The 26,373-nt window shown below is 41.2% G+C and overlaps 1 protein-coding gene across 1 annotated transcript; it reads left to right on the top strand.

The window, feature by feature from the left end:
• Positions 1–19,904: 19,904 nt before the first annotated feature.
• LOC127765132 (uncharacterized) lies at positions 19,905–21,970 on the top strand. Its single transcript, XM_052289971.1, has 2 exons — positions 19,905–20,119; positions 20,855–21,970. The coding sequence occupies exon 2, from the start codon at positions 20,882–20,884 to the stop codon at positions 21,581–21,583; it is 702 nt and encodes a 233-aa protein (XP_052145931.1). The 5' UTR covers positions 19,905–20,119; positions 20,855–20,881; the 3' UTR covers positions 21,584–21,970.
• Positions 21,971–26,373: the final 4,403 nt, after the last annotated feature.

Below are 26,373 nucleotides of genomic sequence, written 5' to 3' on the forward strand. Positions count from 1 at the left end.
CCCAGCGACGGCCGTTCGCTTTTCCGTCAGCATCGTCCCCCTAGGAGAGAGCGCGTCCCTCGCTCGCTTTTGGCTGAGGGACGACGCGGAGCGACGCATTGGGGGTGACGGGCTCCTGTGGACACCTGAGCTCCAGAAGCAAATTCCCCTTTCACCCCTCTCCCCCCTCTCTCTCTCTCTCTCCTGTTCCCCTCGAGGTCGAGCCGGAGGAGGAGCAGGAGGCGGCGGCGGCTGGCGCGGTGGAGGCGCGGCGGTGACGCCGGAGGCAGGGAGGACGGGTAGAGAGGTTGGAGGTGGGGCGAAGAGGGAGAGAGAGGCGGCGCACCAAATCCGGCGACGGAGATGACTCGGTGACGACCGGCGACAGCGACGGGTGGAGGGAGAGCGGTGGCGGCGCGGCACGCTAGATCCGGCCTCCGTGCGCCGCTCGCCGTCATCTACCCCTCGCCGTCGGCCACCCCGCTCGCCGCTCGCCGTCCGCCACTGCACCCGGCGCCGAGAGAGAGAGAGAGGGGGGGGCGTGGGAGGGTGGATGAGGCGAACGGTGACGAGCAGCGGTGGGGCGGCGTCATCGCCTCGTCGGGAGCGGCCGTGGTGGTCGGCACGAGGGCATGAAGGCAGAGAAGAAAAAGAAAAGGAGGAGAAGAGAGAAAGAGAGAGGGGGGAGAAGAGAGGGGGTAGTATAGTAAAATAACTATGTGGTATTTTTGGGTTAGGGATATTTCTTGGGCTATCAGGGGTATCCTCCATTGTAAGGGTAGTTTCCTAGAGAGTGCCCTTAGTTAGTAAGGGTATCTATGGAGTATCTGTGATTGGTGATGCCCTTATAACTCAACAATGGTAATGTTCGACGGAGGACAGCACAACGCAGTCATGCTAAATGGTGGAATATGAGACTGCAACAAACTTTTTGCACGTGAAGCCAATTGAGCTTGGGACGTGGGGTTTCGTCGTTGCGATTATTGCCAGGAAACTTGCGGCCAAGTACTGGGAAATTTGCGCTAGCTGGAACAATAAAGGCAATAACCTTTTCTAGCTAGGTTTCCATCCCGGCCAATTTGGTCGTCACCAGTTGTGTTAGGGCCTGTTTAGATCCCACCTTAAAATTTTCACCCGGTCACATCGAACGTTTGAACACCTGCATGAAGTACTAAATATAGGTTAAAAAATAACTAATTGCACATATTTCGACTAATTTGCGAGACGAATCTTTTAATCCAATACCATACATATATTTCTGATGATGGTCTTGATTCGGAGAGAAGCCAATACCAAAAACCATACCAGCGACTAAGAGGGTGTTTAGATATAGGGATGTAAAATTTTGTCGTGTCACATCAGATATTATAAAGGATGTTGCATGTGGTGATTGGGCACTAATAAACAAACTAATTACAGAATCCGTCAGTAAACCACGAGACGAATTTATTAAGTCTAATTAATCGGTCATTAGCTACTAATGTTTAATGTAGCACCATATTATCAACTCAACCAACTCATAAAGCTACTATGAGTAATAGGACCGGTGGCCCCTTACCTATACAGATGTAAGTCTTTATTTCTCCATAATAAGTATGAGTAATGGAATCTTTATTGAACAGAACACATCATAAGGAGCAACTAGAGGGTGCCATTCCTTTTCTACATAAATTAAATGAAGCAAAAGGGCTGCAAGGAGTGAGGAGTGGAAATTAAATACAGAGACATTGACGACACAACATTGGCATAAAAGCACAAGTGTGCAGATGTCTACATCTCATCAGCTCCATGTGTTGGTGCTCGCTCCAAACGTTCTTTCGAATTTCACCAAATGTTGACGCTTTGGTTATTCTCTTACTTTTCTACCAAATGTTAACGCCGCGGCTATGTATGTGAGAATGAGAAGCACTGGGAATGATGATGGTGGGAACGAACTGGTCTCCCTGACAAGTAGTTTCTTCTCAAAAAATCGAGATTTGGAGGAAGAGATATCACTCCAAATATTTTTTAAAAAAAAATTGTGAACATGTTGGGGATTGAACATGGAACCTCGGGGTTAAAATCACACACCCCTTACCACTGCACTATCAAGTGTATTTCGACAAGTAGTTTTTCTCACCTGTGTGGCGAACTGATAGCGCCCCCGCGCCGATTATTCTTGCCATGGACGAGTACAGCATTCTCGACCAAGTACCAGCTCCAGTTGGATCGAGCCGGAGGCCGGAGTCTCTGCCACTCCCACGCACGGGACGGTTGCCGGAGTTCCACATGCTGCGCCGACTTTGTCTCCCATGGGAATTAGTCCATGGAGCTCGCCATTGATGGACACATATACTTGTGAATTTGTCAAGATCGCTAATTTAATTTACAGACGTTTCAGTGGTTGAGTTCTAAGTGGAGCAAACTTCGTCTTGTTTACAAATTTAAGGAAAGATGAATTGTAGCTAGGATAGCATGAGGAAAAAAAAATCAAAGCACAATGATGTGGACTCTTTTATCGTTCAGTCGTTTTTTGAACTAAAGTTTTAGTCTGTAAGTTTTTCACATGTACTGACCATGGAGCAATGTATTCATGACTTTTAATTAGGCCAGCACCCGGTTCTTTGGCATGGATTCATGGAATGTTTGATTCGGGAGCATTAAGTGACCAAGCCTCTAAGCACGCGTTCATTGCTCATACACCATCGATTGTGAATTATTAAACCAGGCTAAATTTAAACATGTATATATGAGTCACAAATTTCAATAGTACTACTGAGCAAACTGATGAAAATATGTTGAAGCGGATCGGATGAATTTTCAATAGTACTGGGTCCCATTCTTATGCTACCCGGCAATTTAACTTTACAATTTGCATCCTGATCATTGAAGTCAGAATATACCTTTTTCATTGTTCAGTCGCCAGGTGGTTAGGTGCCCTATGACATATAAGCTAGGAATGCAAAACACTTTCATTATTAAAAAAAATCAGTAGGTAAACGGTTGTATTATGCAACAAGAAAAAGGGAGAGAAAATTGCTGAGTAAAGCCCAGATTATAGAATAGCTCCAGATCCTAAATCCACGTAGGATTTGAAGTTTGTACGTAAACTACAGTGGTTTATTCAAATGTATAGATTTATAAAGCTGGGAATACTGATCAGCTCTAAGAAATCTGATATCCAGAATTATACTACCAAACGTGGCCTATATATAATCAATCATATATTGGGTGCAAGAGCCCAAGGCCCCATGTACTCAGATGTAGGAGCAGTTTCACGCATTACTCTGTTTCAAGATGATGCAACTCCTTCACTATAAAATGAATGTAACACACAAGCTAGCTAGCTGTGTTGTTTCCAGGAGTGTCCAGGCAGTGCAGGCCTGGAAGGTTAGAACAAAATGGCAGAAGAAACACACACTCGATCGTTTGCTCCTCATCTGACGCATGCATTCATTCTGGAGCTAAGCCATCGATCGCCTCAACACACACTGTCCGATCGACTGACTGCTTAGGTAGCACGGCCGGCAACTGATGCTCGTGCCTCAGATCGATGGGAATGGGACGCTGCCTTTGGAAATCATCCGATACCGTCGTGTCGCTCTCCTGGACGCCTGCTGCTCGAGGAGGAACGGCGAATCCCGTCGAGCAGCGATACATGCGTCGTAAAATGGTTGCGGCGATCATCTCAGGATCGGCGCCGACAAGCAGCAGCCAGGCAGCACCCCACCGGATGGTGGAGAGCTGGCACGCACGAGTCCCAGCAATGATGGTTGATCAAACTCACAGCATACTGCAGCAGATAAAAATATAGAGACCTTCCGTGCTTGGAATTAATTAGGATCGTTGATCTCTAATGATCTAATGCTCCAAGAAAGAAGGTACTAGGAGAAAGATATTAAAAGGGTGGGCCAGGTATGGAAGGTGGAAGGTTAAAATGGTAATTGAGTTTTATAATTGATTTGTACGGCTAAGGACAAAATCGTCTTATTTTTAGATCGGTATCCTACTCCTATCCGTTTCAAGACAAGCTGCATTCATGCAGCACAGGAGGAAGAACGCTGTGCTTCTTTTCGTAATTAAACGTTTATGTCATACATTTACCGATATGTACATATACATCTGCACACCTGCTCACCGCCGTACTCGCCCGCCACTCACCGAGGCCACACGCGCCCACCGGTCTCAGCCGCTGCACACACGCTGAGGTCGCTGCTGCTGTATGCGCCGACCTGTCCCAGCAAACTAATGCGGCAGTCGGTCGTCGTCTCCGCCACCGCACGCGCCTGTCTCGGCCGCCCGTCGCAGCCGACGTTTGCGGTAGCCGGTCGTCATCACCGCCGCCGCACGCTGGTCATAGCCATTGCTTGCGCCAGCCGGTCGCTGCCTTGCACGTGCTTGCTGGTCGCCGCCGTCACGCGCGCAGCCCCTGCTCCTTGCATCCGAGCTCGTTCAATTGGGATTGGAGTTGATTAGGGTTAAGCACTGAAATCGTGGAAAGGGAATCGTGAACACTAGGCAACGGATGGAGAAGGTGATTGGTCAATTACTAATCTATCCTTTTTAGTAATAATTTTTGTTCCTAAATTACCCTTTGTGAATTAACGGTGGATATTAATTGGTTAAGGAGGTACTCTGGTACCTCCCAAGCACCGTAAAAGACCTCAAAAATATATCGCGATGAATTTAACGAATTAATTAGCACCGTCATGCATGTTTGCTATGTGGCGCTAGCTAGTGTGGGTTTAGGTTACTAGCAGAGATCGACTGCTAAGCAATAACATTGGGAAAAGGACAGAAAAAGTCTCCTATGGTTAAGCCTACCATCTATTATAAGTTTAAGTCCAACGGTAATAGATTCTATTAGGGCTAATATATTCGACAACTATTCTAACACAACTTTAGATATTATCACTGTGAAATAGACCACCAGACATTTCCTCTTCATCTATAGTCATTGAGTACATCAAACTACTTGACCGAGCTCTCAAAAAAACAACAAACAAACTATTTAACTGCCATAAATAGAGGTTGGCCTTGCAAACATATGGAGCGAGCTCTCATCCAAAAAATAAAAATATCATATGGAGCGAGCAACCGGGCAATGGTGGTTCCCGTGCTAGCTACTCCTAGAAACAAAATATCGTGAGATTGAGTGCAATATGGTGGCCCTATGACTTTGAAAAGACTAGTGTTCTCCATTCACATTGTGAGATGTGACTATGTGAGTCCAGCTTCTGGTCTGCCATGCTGCCTTCAGTTAAGAGTTAACCCCTAACAAACAGGTGTGTGACTATGGGAACAGGAGTAGTCTGGAACTTGTTTTGTGCAACCTTCACAAGAGGGACTAAGCTTCTCTGACATAAAGTCAAGGAACATGGGTCCCTGACAGGTGGGACCCACATTCAAAGGCTCACACGTCAGTGGCTATGTACCTCTGATTTTACTATCAGAGGAGTCTCGTCCTCTAAAATTTCTTAGGCTTCTCTAATGACCAACCTGTTGCACCACGTCCCAAGTGGTCCCTCGTGCTTTCCTAATGCCAGAACAGATGGCCAAGGTAATACAGGATTTGGAGAATAGGAAAACAAATGGATTGGAGAAAAAAAATAAAATATAACATTTGGATTACTTAAAATGAAACAATCGGAAAAGAAAAGAAAACGAGCCATAATAATATATAACAATTAAAACCTTGTTTGTAATAAGATAATGGGTTCATAGAATACTTTCATAAATTAAAGTCTAAATTAAATGAGTGACAACTGAAAAGATTATTTGCTGAAATGATTGCTGAAGGTTGATGAATGAATAAATGCACACGTTTACCGAGTTTCTAATCAATACGATTAGTGTAAAATATTTTTATATATGAATTTTTTATGATATTGTTTAAAAGTTATGCTTCTATACTTCTCAGAGAAAAAAAAATGCACGGAAATTAAAGCTCACGAGTGGTCAGAAGTAAAAGTTAATTTGGCCGATAGTAACTCAAATGTTCTTTTGGAGCCATATTTTCGCTTTATGTTTATACTTATCTGTCAAAACTTGAATTTTCAATCTTAAATTTTAGGATTTTCTTCATCGAAGTTTATTTTCAGCATTACTTTTAGTACGTATATAAAAAAGTTTTCAAAAATTATTTTTTATTTATGAATATGCCGGTTTGTTTTATTCCGGAAAAGATGGGGCCGCGATCGATCAATGTGGGAGGTCGAGGTCGCGACGCGAAGCAGCGCCGCCAGCCCCCGCGCCCACGCGCGTCTCCAACTGCCGAACACTGGGCAGAATTTAATCTTTTTGCAGAAAGCAGACATTAATTGAGACCGAGTTTAGCTCTAAATTTTTTTCAAACATCTAACTTTTCCATCACATCAAAACTTTTCTACACACACAAACTTTCAATTTTTCCGTCACATCATTTTAATTTCAATCAAACTTAAAATTTTAACGTTAACTAAACACACCATGAAGCTAATTGTTTTCCAAGGGCCAAGGTTGAGAATGCCATCATTGCTTCACATCCTTGGCGCGGCGGAGGAAGCCGATGACGCTGCTATCGCGATTTGGTGCACCGAGCCGGCGAATGGATAAGCTTCCATCGAGAGACGGAGTAACTGGATAACTTTCTTAAGGACAAAATTGCCCCTTCCTAACGGTAATTAATTTGCTAAGTATTATCTCCATTTCAGTCGATTTGATTATTTTATAAATCAAACTTCTCTAAATTTGATAAAGTATATAAAAAATGTAGCAATAGTTACAGCATCAAATTAATTTCATTAAATATAATGTTGAATATATTTTGATATTATGTTTATTTTGTATAAAAAAGTTTCTATGTTTTTTTATAATCTTAGTTTTAAGCTAGACTTAAGAAAAAGTCAAAAATAACTTATAGTATAAAACATAACTTTTAATCTGGACCACTCATGAGGTTTAATATCCATGCAGTTTTTTCATTGCGAAAGCATAGAAGCGCATCCTTCACTATAAAATGAAGGGAAATCTTCAGGCTGTATGTTTTGGCTCTAGGGAGTGCAAACCTAGAAGGTGGGCGCTTAAAAACCAAACACATTGTTAGCCTTCAGCACAATAATCAAATCAACACTGTCCAACGCTTCAGTTTGCAGCCCACAAAAAGATCAAATAGACCAGTATCGTGGCAGCCGGTGCTCTCTGCTCGCAATCTGCGTTAACTTATACCATAAGTTAGATTTTTTTATGGGATAGACTTGCATCTCACAAAGAAAAAACAAAAACTCTTATAGAATGAGATTCGTATTGCTAGGATGTGTTACGTCTCATACATTTTATTATTTTAAGACGGAAGAAGTACATCGGAACGGGAGGCTTTGGAAACGATTCCGGTGGCTCACAAGTCACATCTGCGCCTGCTGGCCAAGGAGAAAAGGCTCATTGTTGCGGACGGACTCTCTCGTGAATTACCTCTGCCACGCCGAGCGGTCTCCCACGGCTGCAGGTCGTCTGCAGTAGGGGATCTCAATTGGTCTCCCACACGAGTGGGTGCCCTTTGGAAGATCCAGTCACACTGTCTCTAGATGGGCACCGTGCTTACAGTGCCACTTGTGCTTGTGCAAGCATTGAGCTTTTGATCAAAAAATATTACTAGCTATGACTCGATGGTTCTGATCAAATCGTTGGCTGAATAGGGGACCTGTTCTTGTTAGACAATGCAGCTTGTCAGGGATAGTTAATTGTTTATAGGGACAAACTAATATATTATAAAGTTAACAGATAGTTTGGAAAACAGTTATCTAGGAAATAGTGATGAATAATGTGTTTTTAAAAGAAATCTTCGTTGCACAAATAGTAGTCGCGATAATTTGCCCCTATTAGCTCATTCAAATGTGGCTGCATGGAGAGTATATTGTGGGAACTAAATTTTTTGGTTGATTAACTTAATTTTTTGTTCCATGTGTTATTTCTTTGCTATTCATACCTTCTGTTTCGAAAAGCCTCGGTTTGTGTTCACCATGAAAGATACAATGGGAGCAATCTAGAGCTGATTGTTTGCTATGTGGTTAAGTTCCCAGCCAGAGTTCCTCCCACCCTCCTCACGACCTTCCACTACAACCTGGATGCATAAGCTCGGATGTGGCAGCGGCGGTGGCAAAGTTTTGGGACGGTTGATCCGATTCCAGCGACGGCGACGGATGGAGACGGCCCGGATGCAGCGGAGCCATCGGAGTTTCTACTGACACACGACATAGCAGGGGCGGATGTGATGCACGAGACAGTGTGCCTGTGCGGCTTCATTGCTGTGGGAAGCGGCCTTGCATGCTGTTGTATGCAACTGAAGCAGCCTTGTATGCGCGGATGGATATAACTTGCTTAGATGCAATGCTGCTGCGGCGGAGGGAGAGGATCGGCGATTGAAGTAGAGCCACTTTGAATTTCCTTGTTGTCTTTTTTTAGTGTTAATTAATGGGTATACTTTGTACTTTGGTGAGGACATTTTAATCTTTCGCTATCTGTTCTAAATTTACCTTGGGCTTCTAGGATTCGTATTTTTTTTTTATGGGAGGGAGTACACACATTTGGGGGGTGGGGATTTGGGCTGGTGGCTAGCTGGCCAGCTGGCCCACCCTGTCGTATGGGGTCCTCCGTCTCTGTTAACGTTCAATCCAAGACAAATTCAATTTCTAATGTTTAATATGGGATAAGTTTTATGATGGTGTTTACCAGCCGTACAAGTTTATATGATGTGAGCTCTATACTCTTCAAAAATAATCTACACGGATTTTAAAGAAGATGGGAGACCCCAATTAGAAGCTACTTAATGGACTAAACGTCATTTATCAAGGATAGTTTCATCATTTATCATGTGTATTACTCCATAATCATGATTACGGAAGTGTTACGGGCAAATCACATCAATGCTCGGCCATCTCGCGAAATCCCCTTGACAGAACCCATGATGGGGAGCGGAAGGGTGTTTAGGGATAAAAATGGATGAACAATTAAATGAGGAATAGTTGGGTGGAAGTAGTACTCCATGGGATTCCTGATAATTATGGAAAAATTTTAAACCCTTCGTTTAATTTGTTGTATTTGTGTACGGGGGAAGTATAAGACGATTGTGCTATTGACATTGCCAATGCCTGACCAACTCCTCTTATATATACTTGCAAACCTAATACAGCGAGCGACTCTGCAAGGATTCTTGTGTTACCTCGATTCACATTCACTCCTGTTTCTTGAAAGAGTAATTGGATCCATTGCTGATCTTCTGTGTGGTTAATCCCCATAGCATGTTGAGTGAGAGCAGCAATGGAAATAGGAGGGCATATGGGAATCCGCCATGTCAAAAACTCCCCATAGGCTGCTCAAAAGGTCCATTCTACAATCCCACAAGAAATTGACAGCCGTCCAAGTGCGACAGCAGGTGATTGGATACCTGTGGGCTCTTCCGTCGACTATCGTACCCCATACCCGCGGGCCACGGCCATGTATCACCGTGCTAACTAGAAGCCAGAAGCCAACAATTGTAATTCCAGAAAAAGTATGTATGTACAGTTACTAAGAAATAGAAAATCAATAATAATTTCGAGGAAGGACAACACGAAATGCTAACTCCAAAGGACAGAAAATCATCTAAAGCGGAAATTTCGAAGAAAAATGGAAGATGAATTAGAAAGAAACAGGGAGAACCGTAGTGGCCGCCATGCTCATTCCATAGGAAGGATTAGGAAAAGATTAGAAGTTTTTGATTTGGCTCATTCTATCCATACCCCCTTTTGGATGAGATTATGAGTAAAGTATTTGGATTAGACTACATGCAAAAATTAAGTTATCAGTGCTCTAATCTCGATCTCTTCCTCAGGGAGATGTAATGGTTACTCATGCACTCTGATTTTATTCTTTTATTCCAGTTTGGATGGCATAGTACCATAAAAATTCGTTCTACTACGTGCAAGATGCAAGTACAACAGGCACTGGACAGCTACGTGCTAAGTTGTAATTTTGAGTTGTCTGTCATTTACCATTTTGCACCCATAGTTGGCCAAAAGGCGCGAGGCCCGATGGCCTAGCCCATGGCATAAGGTTTTGGCCTAACCCAGGCATGGCACCACCTAACTGGTGTCAAGCCCGTGCCAGGGCCTCTGCCTCGGCACGGTGAGTTGCTTGGAACGGCACGGTCCAAAGACCAAGGAGGCAAATAGTTGACGGAGGCAAAATAGACTTATTCCAGCTATATAAAGCATGGCCCAAAGAAAATGAGGGATACAAAATAGACTTATTAGGCATATAAGAGGACCCAAAGAAATAAGGGAGGCAAAACAGACTTTTTCCAATGAGGAGCACAGTACACCTATATGCCTTTGGGTTGCCCCGACATGGCCCAAGCCTTATAGGGCCTAAGGGCCATGTCTGGGCCATTGGTGCAGCAAGTGGGTAGGCCTAGCCCACCCCAGCGTGTAGGTCAAGCCGTGCTAGCCCGACTGATCTCGGGCCCAAGCCCGGTTGTGCCCGGGTCAAGCAACCCATTTGGCCATCTATAATTGCACCTGCCTATCACTTCTTAATTGTGATCAACCATTTTTCTCTAGAAAAGTAAATGCAATCAAAGATCGAGCTATTGCCCACATGTCCATACTCTTTCTTATAGCTCATAATAATGAATCTTCTTATTACTCCAAAGATTTGGCCCAATGGTACAGAAGGTGGCCAAGATATATATGCACCTAGAAAGGTCTAGAAAAGGAGGAGGTTTCTTGTACTAACTTAAGCTCATTTCTCCTTCATGACCTTAACTTCAATAGCCCCATTTCTTCCAAGAGAACTTGGATCCGTGGTTGATTTCTCATGTGGTTATGGTTGCAATGTTCGGCGTCGACTTGAAAACACTTATGGAAATAGGAGGTAAATTGGGAGTTCATGGTATCGATGTGCACATTAATTCATCACTACTCCGGATTCTGAGGTTCCATCTGGTAATAGCTGGACGGTAGGCTTTAAGCCAAGAAGATGTAGACTCTAAACAAATGCAGTAGAAAAAAATATACTCCCTCTGTTTCATACTATAAAACTTTCTAGCATTGCCCACATTCATATAGATGTTAATGGAATATATATATATATATATCTAGACTCCATTAATATCTATATAAATATGGGCAATGCTAGGAAGTTTTATAATATGATACGGATATAGTAAGACAAAGGCTGACAAACCAGCACAACATTTGCGTAAGTGCAAGAGACGTACAATGAAACTCTATACTTTTGACACACTTGTACTGGAAAAATCAACTATATGATCTGTTGCTTCAATTCGTTTTCCGTGTTTGGAGCCACAAGATAGGTGTAGGTGGTGATCAATTCCCAAATGGGGAAATGGGACAGTCACTACAAACCTAACCTAAGCTTCCTCTGGTGTATTACACACGCACACAATGAAACCCCAGATGGGACATAGGAGTAGCAATTTTTTTGCTTTCATGCTGTTTGTATTTGCACGGTAGAATAGATGAACACGCATGGAAAATCCTTATACAAGACAATACGAGGAGATACAGTAAAAAAAAAAGAGAGAGAGAACACGGCCAGCTTTCCCATTGTTGTACAACTACAGGTGGAATGTTCAGCAAAATCATTTGAGACATCCACCATTTGATACACAAAACATATGAAACATTGGAATTATAAGATGCTACAATTTGCTATTCCCTCTGTTATAAAATACTATAATAATTTAGGCATAAATTAGATACATCCTTCTACAATGAAAGTGGATAGACCTCCTGTCCAGATTCGTAGTACAAGGAAGAGTCTAATTCATACCTAAATTGTTATATTTTGGGACCAAATAAGTAGATTTGTATGGATGACCAAAATATGACAGATCGGTTATCTGTTCATGTTGAGTTAGCCATCATTTATCACCACAACTACCACTTACAATTACTAGCCTGTATGGCACAATTTACACCATTGCCATATGCCGGTGGCACTGTCTAACAGAACTCTTCCTACACACATGTGGAAGTGAAAACAAGAAAAGAAGATCAAACAATGCAATGGAAGTGCAATAAAAAAATGCAGCGAGCAATCAGCAGTCGGTTCCTTGTATAAGTCCCTCCCATTTCTTCAAAGGAATCCGTAAATAACATTAATTGATCTGTTGTGTTGAGGGCATCATTGGAAATGGGAGGCATACAGGAATTCTTCGTGCCGATTGTGCCAATAACAGCTGCTATGAACTTCCATGGTGCGAGGCAACGATCGCTGGCGAGAAGGCCGAGCAAGTTACCTGGCACCACCTGCGAAGAAGATATATGTTCCTTCCATTGGCAGTGCTCCTTCTATTGTGGGCAACGCACAACAAAGTGGGCAATAGGCAACAGACAACGTAGTGGAACAACTCGGCAGATAGGTGTTGCCCGGTTCACAAGGGCTGAACGGATGAATGGGTGAGGATTATTTGATTTTCTTTTTATAACTAGTTTTATGCCATGAGTTATAACGGATCAGGTCTATATAATTAGGAATAGACTTGGAGCCCGTACGTTGATGGGTCGGGCCCATAAAACTAGGAAGGAATGGTACTTACATTTCGTGTTTGGACACGCTGAGCATTGGGAGTAGGGGTTGGAAGGAGAAGGATGACTCCACTTTTAAGATAGTAGAAATATTTGAGGGTACAATTGAGTGAATTAATTATTATGAAGTTCAAAAGTTATTCTAAAAAGTACTCTAAGTAATTTATATATAGATTTTTTTTCAAAAAACATAAACTTAGGAAGCATGTCCACTGTAATTCATAATATGAGCAAAAGAACGGGGATGAGACAAGATTAAGGCTCATCTGAAGAGGAAAAGAGCACAAGCAGAGGTACATACTGATATGGCCAACTTAATAACGGCATTCCTCTACAGTTGAGACACATTTACCTGCTTTCTCTGCAGACGATAGATATGTTTCCTCCAACGAAATAAGATGCGAATATTAGGGAAGGATCTAATATCAAATAATTAGAAGGGGTGAGGCTTCGAACCCATGTCGTCTTGCCCACCACCTTATGGAGCTAGCCGGAAAACCCCTGGGCGTTTCTCTTTTTCCTCCAACGTAGCACACAGCTCTCATTTGTTGTACCACAATATCTCCCACAAACTCTTCTTTACAGCTGCATATACCAATATGTACTACGTGAATCCCATAGTAGCAGAGAGAATCTTAATTTAAAGGTAGCCCCTACTTGAAAAAATTAATTAAGGTGGCCACGATATACACAGCCAGCATGATATATTTATAAAAGAACCATCGTGAGAATATCGGCTTAAGTTTCTGTATTAGTGTGTTTCTGTTCTTGTTTTGTTCTTCCCCTTCCTTCTGTTTCCATCATTGTTTGGTGAACTTTAAATACTTTCTGATCCTCTTCTGAATATAACACCAGCTTAGCCTAGCTTTGGTTTTAAAAGATATATTTATAGAAGAACAAGAAGAAACTGATCGATTGATGTACACCTGTACTAGCTTAAGTTTGTTTCTCCTTCAGAGCTTCACTCATGGCCGTTTCTTCAAAAGGTTCCATGGTTTGATTTGTCATGCGGATGTGGTTGCTAGTTTCAAATGTTCAGAACACTGATGGAAATGGGAGGCACACGGGAGTTTAGTATCACCGGCATGCATGGGTAGCCTCACGCTGGCTCATTGGATGCTCGGCTTTCAAACTCAGTTGTTAGGTGCTTATGCTGATCAAAAGCGGAGGAATGTACATGCCTCTTCAAAGGAAGAACCGGTATTCGACTAAACAACTTAATTTCTTTTACGTAATAATATTTGACTTAACAACTAGCATGTTAATTTCTAGTGGTAAAGTTTTTGTAAGGGAACCTCGTTGTAGTATAGCTTAACGATATCATGCCCACACACTGCCTTTTGTTTTTTTAATATATGATGAAATTGACTTTTTAAAATTATTTGAGTATTCGTCCTTTTTTAGAAATATTTGTATAAATAGAGTAACATACTAGACATGGTGAAAGTAATTTTGATAATAGATCTAGTGGTACTATTTTCAATTTAGTGAACTAAGTAATTGGATAAATATTGTAGAGATACTACTAGGAGTGTAGCATTCCGAGCGCCAAACATGTATCAGCTCAGACCCGCCTCATCCCACGTCCCGTCATTCCGCTCCCACCGTTATCAGAGTAAACGATTTACTACATAAAAACAACTTTCATGCTTCCGATCCTACCCCACGTCCCGTCATCCTGCTCCCACCATTATCGGAGTAAACGATTTATTTAGATAAAAACAACTTCCCTGCTTTCAGTATATATTCTATTTTTCCCATACCCAACCAATCACTCTCGCCCCCACTTCATTTTTTTTCCTTTTTTTCGGATCTAAATCGACCCACCATCCCAGCCCACAGGGGCGGAGGCAAGCATAGGGCAACTAGGGCTTAGGAGCCCTAGGCTTGCCTCCAAAATCATGTATAAATTATGTTAAATCACCATGTAATTTTAGAGAGAAATCAACAACTCATTAGTTGAGCCCTAGGTTAGCCCTACTCTTTAGTAATTTCTGGCTCCGCCACTGCCAGCCCACAGATTGGGGACACACCATGGAGGAGGAGAACAGCACCATGGCAGTTGAGACGAAGGTGTTGCTTCGGGCCTTGCTACCGAACGCCAGACAACACCTTAACCAGCAAGGAGGTGTTCAGCTGGGCCAAGAGAACCAACCGGCGGCTGCTCCACGTCGGCGATATTGACAAAACAAGCAAGTAAGGAAATGACACTCTAATTTGTATCTACATACTCTCCTTCACCTTCACGTATGAAGCCCTAATTTCTTTTTGCAAATCAAATTAACGTGCAATCTCCAATATTACCCGATCTGAACTGATGGGCTGCACAAGTCCTACATTTGCACATCGTGCTCCATGTGGCTGGTTGCAAAGGATAGGGTGGAGTCTGCCTGTGATGAAGGTTGTTAGCTATTTTTCTTTTGCTCGTCGTTTGTATGACATGAACGAGAATGTTTTTGCATTTTTTTCGTGCTTGCTAAATGATGGATGGCAGCTACTGCATAACGTTGAGCTCATGTCTATACCATGCCGCTACATCCTTCCATGATTCCATCGTCGACTACCACTCGCCACTCGGTTGCCCTCTCCACTACCAGTCACAAGAGACAGACCAGCCTCTCCATCCTTATAGCAAGATCAAGCAAAGCCACCAGGATCCCAACTTCACCATGGATTTTTGGTTGAATCAATTTTCTTTCTTTTCTAGTTTGATTCACCTGTGAGTAATTTTATCACTCGTGTGTAATTGAGCCTATAATTTTTTTCATTCATACGACCATTTTGTGAACAGATTAACAATACTCTTAGTATCAGCTTTTACTCTTATACTATATATTGAACACATCAGTAAACATATTACTATGCGGTGGCTATGAAATCATGGGTTATATCGAGAGGAAGGTGGTATTGTTTTACTCACAGACCACGAAGTCTAAATGTTTATAATACTGGTAAAATAATTACTAGTTTGTAAGATGTTAGTAATTCTTTTACTGCCATCTAGGAATGGTGTCGTACAATGGGGGGCATTTATGAAAGTAATTTTTTTACTTTTGAACGGGACATTCATGTGAGTAAATTTGTTACTTTTGAATGGGCAGATGTGGGAGGCTAAGAGTAAAAGGAAAACTCCACAAAAGTAAAATTTTTTACTTTTTAAACGTGGGGAGACACTAGAAAATCAGAAAATTCCCAAACAAAAACTAGACGGTAAATATTTTACTAAAATATAAAAACAGAAAAACTGGAAAGAAAGAATGAAAAAGTGAAAAATCTGGATGGTTAATATTTTAAATCTGGATGGTTAATATTTTACCGGGCCCTTTGATGAAGCACGGATGAGATGGAAAAGAGAAAAAAGAAACACGAAAGATGGGGTGGTAAAAAACGAAAGGAACGGACATAGGAAAGGTGGGTGGTAAAAAAGGGAAAAAATAGAAGAAGAAAGCATTGTGCGGCGCTCAAACTAATATTCTGCGCGCAGTGCATGTATTAGCGCCACCATAAATATTATTGGTCAAAGTTTGAAAGAAAATCAAGGATCATATATTCCTTCCATTTCACATTACTTCTCATTCTAGTTTTGTCCTATGTTATATACTTTTATCTTTAATCATATTTTTTTCGAAATTCATGTATGTTTTACAACAAATGAATTATACATTATAAAATACATGCGTTGCAATTGTCTCTTTCAGTCCATATACAGTACATGCTATTTAAATTTACTTTGTTATAAATGCCCCAAAATTTTGTCAGCCATAGATGATACATCCAATACAAGATGAAGGAAACACTAGGAGTATTGGTTCCAAGTAATGGAAACCTGTAAGCCAAAGCCCAAAATTTTGAAAGAAACACGACTCAACATTAGCTTGAGCAGAGAGGTTGAGTGAACTACACTTTTGACACATTTGCTTTGGTCCAAACTTGTTCTCTGTGCTTGATGACCACAAGATAGCTAAGCTGCGGGAATAGGAGGCTCTGAGAAGGACGATGGTGTGCCACGTTTCGCCTCGCTGCTTGCTGTGGAGTGTGGAAAGAAGGATCCATCGACAAGAGCAACTCCCGAAGTGTTTGCAGCGACCAGTACGACCACATCAAGCAGCTCATCAAACACCTTCAGTGCCAGCTTAAGATGAGGAAGGCATGAAATCAAGGGAAATTTGAAAAAAAAAACACCCCAAATATCAGCTTGAGTTTGAGATTCTTATCATAAAACGATTTGTTGCAAACAGCCCCTTTCAATCTATTTTGGTTTGATGTTCCTTCCCAATAAGCAATTACCATTTTTTGTGTTTTTTCTTGCATCTTTTCTTTGTTTTTTTTAAAGTTGGGCAAAAGCTTTGTCTCGTATATTAATAGAGATGGAGAAAAAATAGATCAAAGTAACATGTACAGGGCAAGCCTCGAAAGCTAAACCCGCAAGAACCCGCGAAAAATTCCAAAGTCTTGAAGCTTTGAGGCTCCAGCCTTGACCCAAGCTCGAGCTTCCTCCTCGATCTTGGCGATGATGGAAGCCGGCGTTGAGGCTGTGTTTCGGAAGATTTTTGTGTTTCGTTTGCACCAAATTTTCCAGGAAACCAAGATCACCAATGTTCGCAAAGGAATGCGGGAATTGTTAGGGGAGTCTACCACAAGGCTCCACCATTGTTCCACCGAGTCGTAGTCACTCCATTTGCTCATTTGGAGGTCAGTTTGGTCCACCTTTGTATTTCTATCCATACCCTCTTGGTAACTCTACAGTGTGTTAGAAGGTGGACCGTTGATTCGTTGATTATGTAGCACAGCGGACAAATCTTCTGATTTTGCCAACCTCTTTTCTCGAGTCTGTCAGCTGTCCAAAGTCTATTTCGGGTGACGAGCCAGGAAAAGAATTTGCATTTTGGTGGGGGCCACGCTTTCCAAATGGATTGGTTGAAGACAGATCTCGTAGTCTTGCATCTTTTCATGTGTGTAATATGACTCAGCGCACTTTTCAATGGACATATACATTTTCTTTCCCAATAATGTGTGCTATACCGAGCTCATCTTTCTCATTTTGAATCTAACCAAAGAAACAAGTCACCGTTGAATCCCACGAGACAAGTGTAATAGCTCATCTTCCAGCAATCTCAATGCTTAAGAGCGAAGACTTTGGACTATCACCGTCCAACTACATGCTAGACACCATAAGTAGGGATTCCACGATCATGTCATCGTCCACGCTAGACACGATGACCACCACGGTCGTGGGTTTGCGGCCCCGAGAATGGACGAGTAACGGCACTTGGGGGTAATCTCAAACAAAAATGACTTACGAGAGGGGTATTTGCAACAAACTCAAGGTGATATTTGTGGTGTTTTTGCAAGTTTCCTTAAAATCAAATGCCCCTATGTTTCCATGACAGCCACACAGGTAGCGGTGGCAATGGGTCAAGACCCATGTACCAGGCTCTCGAATATTTTTAAGGTCAAAAATTAATTAAAATTCAGCCTATTCTATTTTAGATTAGCTCTTAAATTTTATATACTAAAAAGTTAGGTCCTTTATCACCCTAGACACAGGTGAAACGATCGAAAACTTAACGGCGGGACATATTTGTTTTGATGCTGTTGAGAAAAAAAAAATCTCGCTAGTCATATTTAGGAAATATTGCAGTAGATATCACCGGTGCTTTTGTCATAAGCCTACAATGTTTTAAATTATACTTAGCATATCACTCGTGCATTGTAATATACGATTTTAATTAAAGAATTATCATTAACTTATTATTACCATCTGTCTGCATATATCATTTTTTTAACTTCTGAATATTTTGTTCACCAGCAATGCATGTGTTTATTCGCTCTTGAGCATTACAGAGCAGCAAGGAATTTGTACGTACTTGGGTCATGAGATATAATCAACTAATATTTTTTAGGAAATTAAGACAGGTAAAAAGCGATAGTAACTACTCAATGTCTTTGACATGGACAAGGAAATACTTAATGGTCACACGGACCAATTGCCAAGAACTTATAACGAAGGTCCTTGACAAGTACATGGTAGTTGCCCAACTTTTGGTTAAATTTATAGACTGATATCACACAGAGAGCCAACAACGAACGCGCCCTGCTCTTTGTTTGTTGAAGAATTATTTTTCTTCAAGTATTGAATTGTTAACGGCAGTACTGCTCTTTGTTTGTTGTCATTTGATAGACATATCAAATCTATCAAATGACAACAAAACTATAGTCTATAGTACATATGAACGGGAGGCATTTGGAATTGCTTGCAAGATGATGAGATTGAGCCTAGTTCTGCCCAAGAATGTGATGCGGCATGCTATTGCTAGCTGGAAAATACTCGATGAAACTAATAATGTTCATAGGTATATATCAAACATATTAGAGATTATATCAAAGTTTGTGCCGTTAAATAGTCTGGTATAGTAACAATTAATCTTTTCTTTTATAACTGGTATATACTAATAACAATCTGCTGTAAAAGTAATGGGAGACTAACATGGTTGTTAATAAAATAGTTCACAATATAACTCGTGCTCGTAGCGATGGGAGGGGTGCGATAGTTTTCGTGTCCGATATATATATATGTTGGACAACGGATAAATTCATAGAATTATTGAGAGCTCCATGGATTGCCCTAATAAGTTAAAGTGAAAGTCAAATTTTAAATTTTTAATTTTAATTTTTAAAGTTAATTTTAAGATAATTTCAACGTGGTTTATTTTCTACATTGACTTTTAAGTCGCACTAATAACACATATATAAAAATTGTACATGTAAATTAATTTTTATTTTCTAATAAACCATTTTGACTTATTAAAAAATATAGGCAACCGATGAGTACCGAAAATACTACGGTAATTTCTAAATGTATATAACGTTAAAAAGAAGATATAAAGGGAGTATATAATGTTTGTTTTTCTAATAACATTGATGGGTAACAATCGATCTCATCTTTTCGCTTATATTTATACTTATCAGCTATAATTTAAAGTTTTCATTTCAAATTGGGAGTTAATTTTAGAGTTTTTTCATCGTAGTTTATTTTTCAGCCTTTGTTTTAAATCACTAAGAACACGTGTATAAAAATTTTATTCATAAATTATTTTACGTTTGCAAATATATTGATTTGGATTTATTTCTTAGAATAAGGCAAACGGTGGGGCTGAATATTAGTACCATCGACAGAGCATCATATCCCTTGCAACACACGCTTCCAGCATTCGAAAAGCACGATCAGCGTGATACCTTGCGTGAGCGAGTGTGAAGGCAGTTTCAACTCTCAACAAGTACTGTACTTTCTTCGATCCAGCGGGGGAGAGTTTCCGTTTCCCTTCACGGAAAACGCCTCCCGCCCCGGAATTCCGCAGGGTAAAGCGGGGGTGAACCGCCGCGAAAGCGTCCCCGGATTCTAGATTCTTCCATGTGGGCCCCCCGCGCGACCCCTAACTTTATACTCCTCGTCCTCCCCCCACGCGGCCGCGTCCAGGTCATCGTCGTCGCCTCGCCTCGCCTCGCCTTCCCCCGCGTGGCCTCGCCGTCGGATCGAGCCACGCCGCCGCCGCCGCCGCGTCGCGGATCCCCACGCTCGCCGAGAGGAGGAGGAGGTGATGCCGCTTCCCGCTTGCCCCCACCCTCTCCTCTCGTCTCGCGGTTGCTTGGGTGCTTGTATGCTGGGTTTGTGCGATTCGGATTTGGGTTCGGGGCCGGTGGTCGATTCGGAGGGGGCACTGGGCGATTCAGGCGTAGATTTGGTTTGTTTGTTTATGGCGATCTGTTGTTTGCTAGTTGTTCATACGCGGGTTGGTTTTCCTAGAGAATTGGGATTTTTTTTTAATTGTTCTGCGATTACGGTAGAAATAGATCGGGCTTATGGATAATCCCGTCTTCTTCTAGCGTGTGATTTTATCCTCCAACGTGGGAGATATTCCTAGATGTTTTATTTCCTTGTGTTGTTTATTTATGCTTAGATTGTTGATTCCATCCTTGTGGATCGTCAGCATCTTATTCTAGATGATCCTATATAATTGTGTGAAACAAAATTGAGGTTGTTGGGAGGGTTTCTGATCATCAGCTGTCCTCTTTACCGGCACGAATTTGGGGAATCTTTCTTGGTTGTGTTCTTGTTGGCTTATACCTTTTTTATGTTTTGCTCAAACTCATGAGATTTTTATCGTTTAATGCTGGGTCCTTATGTATGACCACATACTAGTAGCTGGCGGAGCAACTTCGTAATTGTTGCTAGTAGCCATTATATTACATAGTACTCCTAATATATTCTATCAGTTTTGCGTAGCTATTTCTAGCATTGTTGGTGATTGTAGTTTCATTGGCAATTGCAGCTTCTTGCACTTTGAAGAAACAGCAAGATGGCAGCCAATGTTGGGGAATCTACAAGCAGCGGCACCAATGGCGATGCAGCTGGGGGGAGCTTTGAATGCAATATCTGCTTTGAATTGCCACAAGAACCAATAGTTACTCTCTGTGGCCACCTCTTCTGCTGGCCATGTATTTACAGGTGGTTGCACATCCACGCACACTCTCCAGAGTGCCCGGTGTGCAAAGCTGTCGTTGAAGAGGATAAGCTCGTTCCCCTTTATGGGCGTGGCAAGGACCGCGTCGATCCAAGGTCAAAGAACATACCCGAGGCTGACATTCCTAACCGCCCAACTGGCCAGAGGCCTGCCACAGCTCCACAGGCCGATCCTAACAACAATTTTGCCCATGCCAATCCTAATGCTAATGCCAATCCATGGTTCATGGGCACTGGAGTACCATTGGCTAATGCACGGTGGGGGAATTATGCATTCTCAGCTGCGTTTGGAGGCCTATTCCCTATGCTTAGCTTCCAAGTGCATGGATTTCCAGATGCAAATCCTTATGCACAGCCTGCTGGGTTTCACTATGGGTATGGCCATGGTCATGGATTCCATGGCGGACATATGGGTCATGCCGCCCACGGTGTCCCTCGACAAGGACCACTGGAGCAACCGCAGCAGGCAGACATCTACCTGAAGGCCCTGCTAATCATGGTTGGATTTCTTGTGGTTGCAAGCCTTCTTGCATTTTAAGATTGTTAACAGATTCACCTGGTGATAGAAGATGGTAAAAGAATTGCCAGCATATCCCTGTGGCGTTGTGGTGCGTGCAGTTTCTTCCTGCCAAATGTGGCATAAGTTATTTTGCGTATTTACATGAAGTGTTCATAGAATATTTGCATGTAGATGTAGGATAAGCATCTGGCTTTTTATAGCCTCATATGTAGTACTATAATTAGGAGGAGCCATTTTATTTTCTTTTCTTTTCTTTTTTTAGTTTTGACTGTTTTGATGGATATGATGTACAATTATTGGGATGTTGTCTCCATGTGTTGTATACATGTAAGAATAGTTCTTCCCAAACTCTTGCTTGCAATTTGCACCAATTTCCAGTTTATATACATTGATGCTTGACAGTCAGTGTGCTGATATTATTATAGTCTTGAACAGAAGATACAATATAATTCTTGGTAAGAGTTATTTGATATATGTCATTATGTCAGGGAGTGCCAATGTCAGTTGAATATTTGAAGAATGGTAAGAAAATATGATGGCCGATCAGGTTTTGAGTTTGGATTGTTGCCCCTCGGCTGTTTTCTCCAAACTATTCTGGGATGTTTCTGCTCGCAATCTGTGATCTGGAAATGACAAACTATTCTGGGATGTTTCTGCCCGCAATCTGTGATCAGGAAATGAGATATTTTGTCACGCAGGATGTGCACTGGCTCTGCGCTTGGATGCCTATCCAAAAAAATGTTGATCGCCTTCTTTATCCAGAATGTACGTGGACAGATCATTTGCAGTTTGTGCCCTCTCATAAGATTATCAACAGGAGAGATTCGCAAAAAAAATGAATGGTCGACTACTCATTTGGAGTCGGTTTCGATCCTCTCTCAATCATGTAACGTGTAGTACGGCTCTCTCAGAAAATGGGTTGTACTACCCTTGTACGGGAGTGAGGGTTTGTTTAGTTTTATTTGGGTGTAAAGGGCCTGTTCACTTTGATGTTATTTTCAATCTTACCAAATTTCGTTAAAATTATCAAAAAAGTGACTACATTTAGTTTGTTGCCAAATTTTAGTAACTATATAAGAAATCTTGTCAAAATTTTGGCAATTTTGGCAATGCCAAATTTTGGTAAGGTTTTTTTGGCATCAAAGTGAACAGGCCTAAAGTTTTTGAAGTATACGGACGGAAATTTGAAGTATTAAACATAGACTAATAACAAAACAAATTAACGTAGACTAATAAGAAAACAAATTACAGATTTCACCTGTAAACTGCGAGACGAATTTATTAAGCCTAATTTATCTGTTATTAGTAAATATTTACTAAATCACATTGTCAAATCATGGCGTAATTAGGCTAAAAAGATTTATTTCACAATTTACATACAAACTATGCTATTGGTTTTTTCCCCACATTTAATGCCCTATGCATGTGTCCAAACATTTGATGTGATCTTTTTTGCTAAAATTTTTTTTATCTAAACAAGGCCTAAGTGATCTGGCCAATTTTGCTTGCTTGCATGCTTGAAGCCCCCGCCGTAAACGAAGAATAATTTATAAATAAAACTTTTATATGTGTGTTTTTAATGATCTAGAAGTAAAGGCTGAAAATAAATTACGATGAAAAAATTTCAAGATCGACTACAAATTTAAGGTTAAAAATTAAATTTTAGCTAATAAATATAAGTATAAACAAAAAGATAAATACGGGACATTTTAAGACCTCAAAATGTGCACAGAGGAAGAGTCGCAGTACGTCTGGCAAAGGAGTACTACCAATCAGGGTAGTGACAATGTGACGTCCATCATGGAGTGGCCATGTGTCAAGAGAATACTACTAACAGTGTCAGTGACATGCTCGGCAGCTCTCTCAAACAGTCAAAACAACTCTTCTGGTACCGTTTCAGTCTGCAATTTTTTGTGATTGGGAGTGAGATTGTTCTTTTTTTTTTTTCGCAGTTACATGTTACAAAACACACACTCTCGAATGTGGCCTCCTAGCATGCTAAAAGACGAGGGTCAATGATGAATCTCTAAGCTCATTAAAGTCGTATCGAATGAGACGGTTGTTTGTTTGAGAGGAGAAGAAACGCTGTGTTGGTAGCACATGAATGTGCTCTGTGCTAGTGTGCTTGGATTGGATCCAAAGCATCATGTATCAGTCAGTTCCTCCTATTTCCAAAAATGTTAGTCGCCTCCAATCTAGGTCATTCCCAAATCACAACTTGTGCCCTCAGCTAAGAGCAGGTATAATAGCAAACTATTAGCCAGCTATAAACATATTTTAATGAGATAAATGATGAGAGAGAAGAGCAGTGGGCTACAGATCTATAGCCAGCTGCAGCATGGACTCCAAGACGCAATGTATGTATGACAGGTGGGACCATGTATTAATAGTATAGTAAGCAACTATTGTATGAATTGGCTATAGATGAATTAGAGCTAGTAGTGGTCTATACTATTAAACTTGCTCTAAGAAGATTATCTAATATTAGTACTAGTATTTTCTTAACGAGAGGCTTGGAACTGTCTGAGTGCGTATTTATTTATAGACGATTCTGAAACTTTTTGACAATCGTAGGGCCAGCCAGTTTGACCTCGATGCCACAAACTTTTGAAGCACCAAAATGGTCCAAATCTGCAAAGAAGAAGAGCAGTCGAGACAATTCTTCTCCCTCCAGAAAAGCAAGCAGAGCATTGTTTGTTCCTGTGCGCATCCGTTTGGATGTGAAGGGCGTTGAAAATTCGGCCGATCCCCAAAAACCACCGATGGATGGAACAGCAGCCTGCCATATCTGGAATTCTTGATTGTGACCGTAAAGCTACTGAGGAAAGCTGCCGCTGCTACCACTGCAGAAACCACGCCACCGATCGCAATACAAGCTGAAGAGCGTTAAGAATCAGCCGAAGCCAAAATTTAAATTCTAAAACTTAATTTTGTAGCTAATTTAATAATAATTTTAATATAATAATTTTCATTGATTTCTAAGGTTGCGTTCGTTCCAGCTGGTTCCCAACCCCTCTCTCTTGTTTTCCGCACACACGCAAACTGCTAAATGGTGTGTGTTTTGTAAAAAGTTTATATATGAAAGTTTAAAAAAAATCATATTGATACATTTTTTTAAAAAAAATAGTAAATATTTAATCAATCACAGGCTAATGGACCGTTCCGTTTTCCGTGCCAGAAGATAGCGTTCCCAACCCAGGGAAACTAACGCAACCTAAGTCGCTAAGAACACAGTAGTACTTTCGTGTCATAGAGGGTGTTTAGATCCAGAGGTGTAAAGTTTTGGCGTGTCACATCGGATATTATATAGGTGTCGCATGGGGTGTTTGGGCACTAGTAAAAAAACTAATTACAGAATCCGTCAATAAACCGCGAGACAAATTTATTAAGCCTAATTAATCCATCATTAACAATATTTATTGTAGTACCACATTGTCAAATCATGAAGCAATTAGGCTTAAAAATTCGTCTCGTAAATTAGTTGCAATATGTGCAATTAGCTACTTTATTAGCCTATATTTACTTCATGCAGGTGTTCAAACGTTCGATGTGACGGGGTGAAAAATTTTGGGGTGGAAACTAAACAGGCCCATAATTGCCCAGCACCCTAAACAACACCATATATAATAACCTAATATGACACGCTAAAACTTTACACCCATAGCTCCCCCTTATAAAGAGTTTGAGGCAATTACAAATTTACCACTATTTTAAATCGTTATTACAAGACTGTCACTAGAAAATTACAAAAATGCTACTAGAACTATCGTTCGAGTGACATACTTATAATATTAAAAAAATCGGTGGCAAATTTACAAATGCCGCGAAGAGTTTTTGGTCAATCGGTTGAAAGGCCTGAACTGAGCAAGGAAAAAGCGACGTCCACGCAGCAGCAAAGCCAGCAAGGCAGCAACGATGGCGCGGGCGCGGCTGCGCGTCGCGGCGGGAAGCTTCTTGGAAAGGGAAGGCGAGACGAGACGGACGCGGGTAAGTACGTACGGGGTTTGGACCTGCAAATCTGCAATGGGCAAGTGGGTTGGGCAACTATAGCCTTGGCTGGGCTTGGGTTTAGTGGAGACGCCACTGCCTCTGCCTACCTTCCTTGTGACCAACTCATCGACTACCTCTACTTTGCTTTGCTATGCTGCGTGACTGGGCTGTCTGCGTTTTGCTTCCTTGTAGTACTACAAGACTATGGTGTGTTTTTCACGTCAAAATTAAAAGTTTAGTTGAAATTAAAACGATGTGACAGAAAAATTAGATGTTTGTGTGTGTAGGAAAGTTTTGATGCAATAAAAAAGTTGAAAGTTTGAAGAAAAATTTTGGAACTAAACTAGACCTATAACTGCATTAATTCTGCATTTAGAGGTTGAAGTTGGAAACTCCGCTTTCCCTTATGAAAAATCCATTAACGCATAATTATTAAACATTAGTTAAAAAATTAAAAAATAATATAATTTTTAAAAACAACTTTTTCATATAGTTTTTTTTAAAAAAAACACCGCTTATCAGTTTCAGAAGCATGTGTGGACAACGAGGGAGTGGATGTTAGAAACCTAATGCGCCGAAACACAGCCTAATCAGTCCGGCGATATCAACTCTTACTAATCATAGAAATAGATTAAGTTGATGTGTGCTTAGTGGACAACAATACCAGCTTTAATTATCCTAGTCAGTTTGGAAGGATCTGATCAGCCGCTAATCCTAGCTGTGCGTGATGCCAGATCAACACGGTGAATCGTATATAAAACTTATCAGCAAGTAATCCAGCTGCATATGTAAGTAATATAACTACTACATTACTTTGG

Source organism: Oryza glaberrima, chromosome 3 (assembly GCF_000147395.1).
Source record: "Oryza glaberrima chromosome 3, OglaRS2, whole genome shotgun sequence".
In the NCBI taxonomy this organism is placed as follows: domain Eukaryota; kingdom Viridiplantae; phylum Streptophyta; class Magnoliopsida; order Poales; family Poaceae; genus Oryza; species Oryza glaberrima.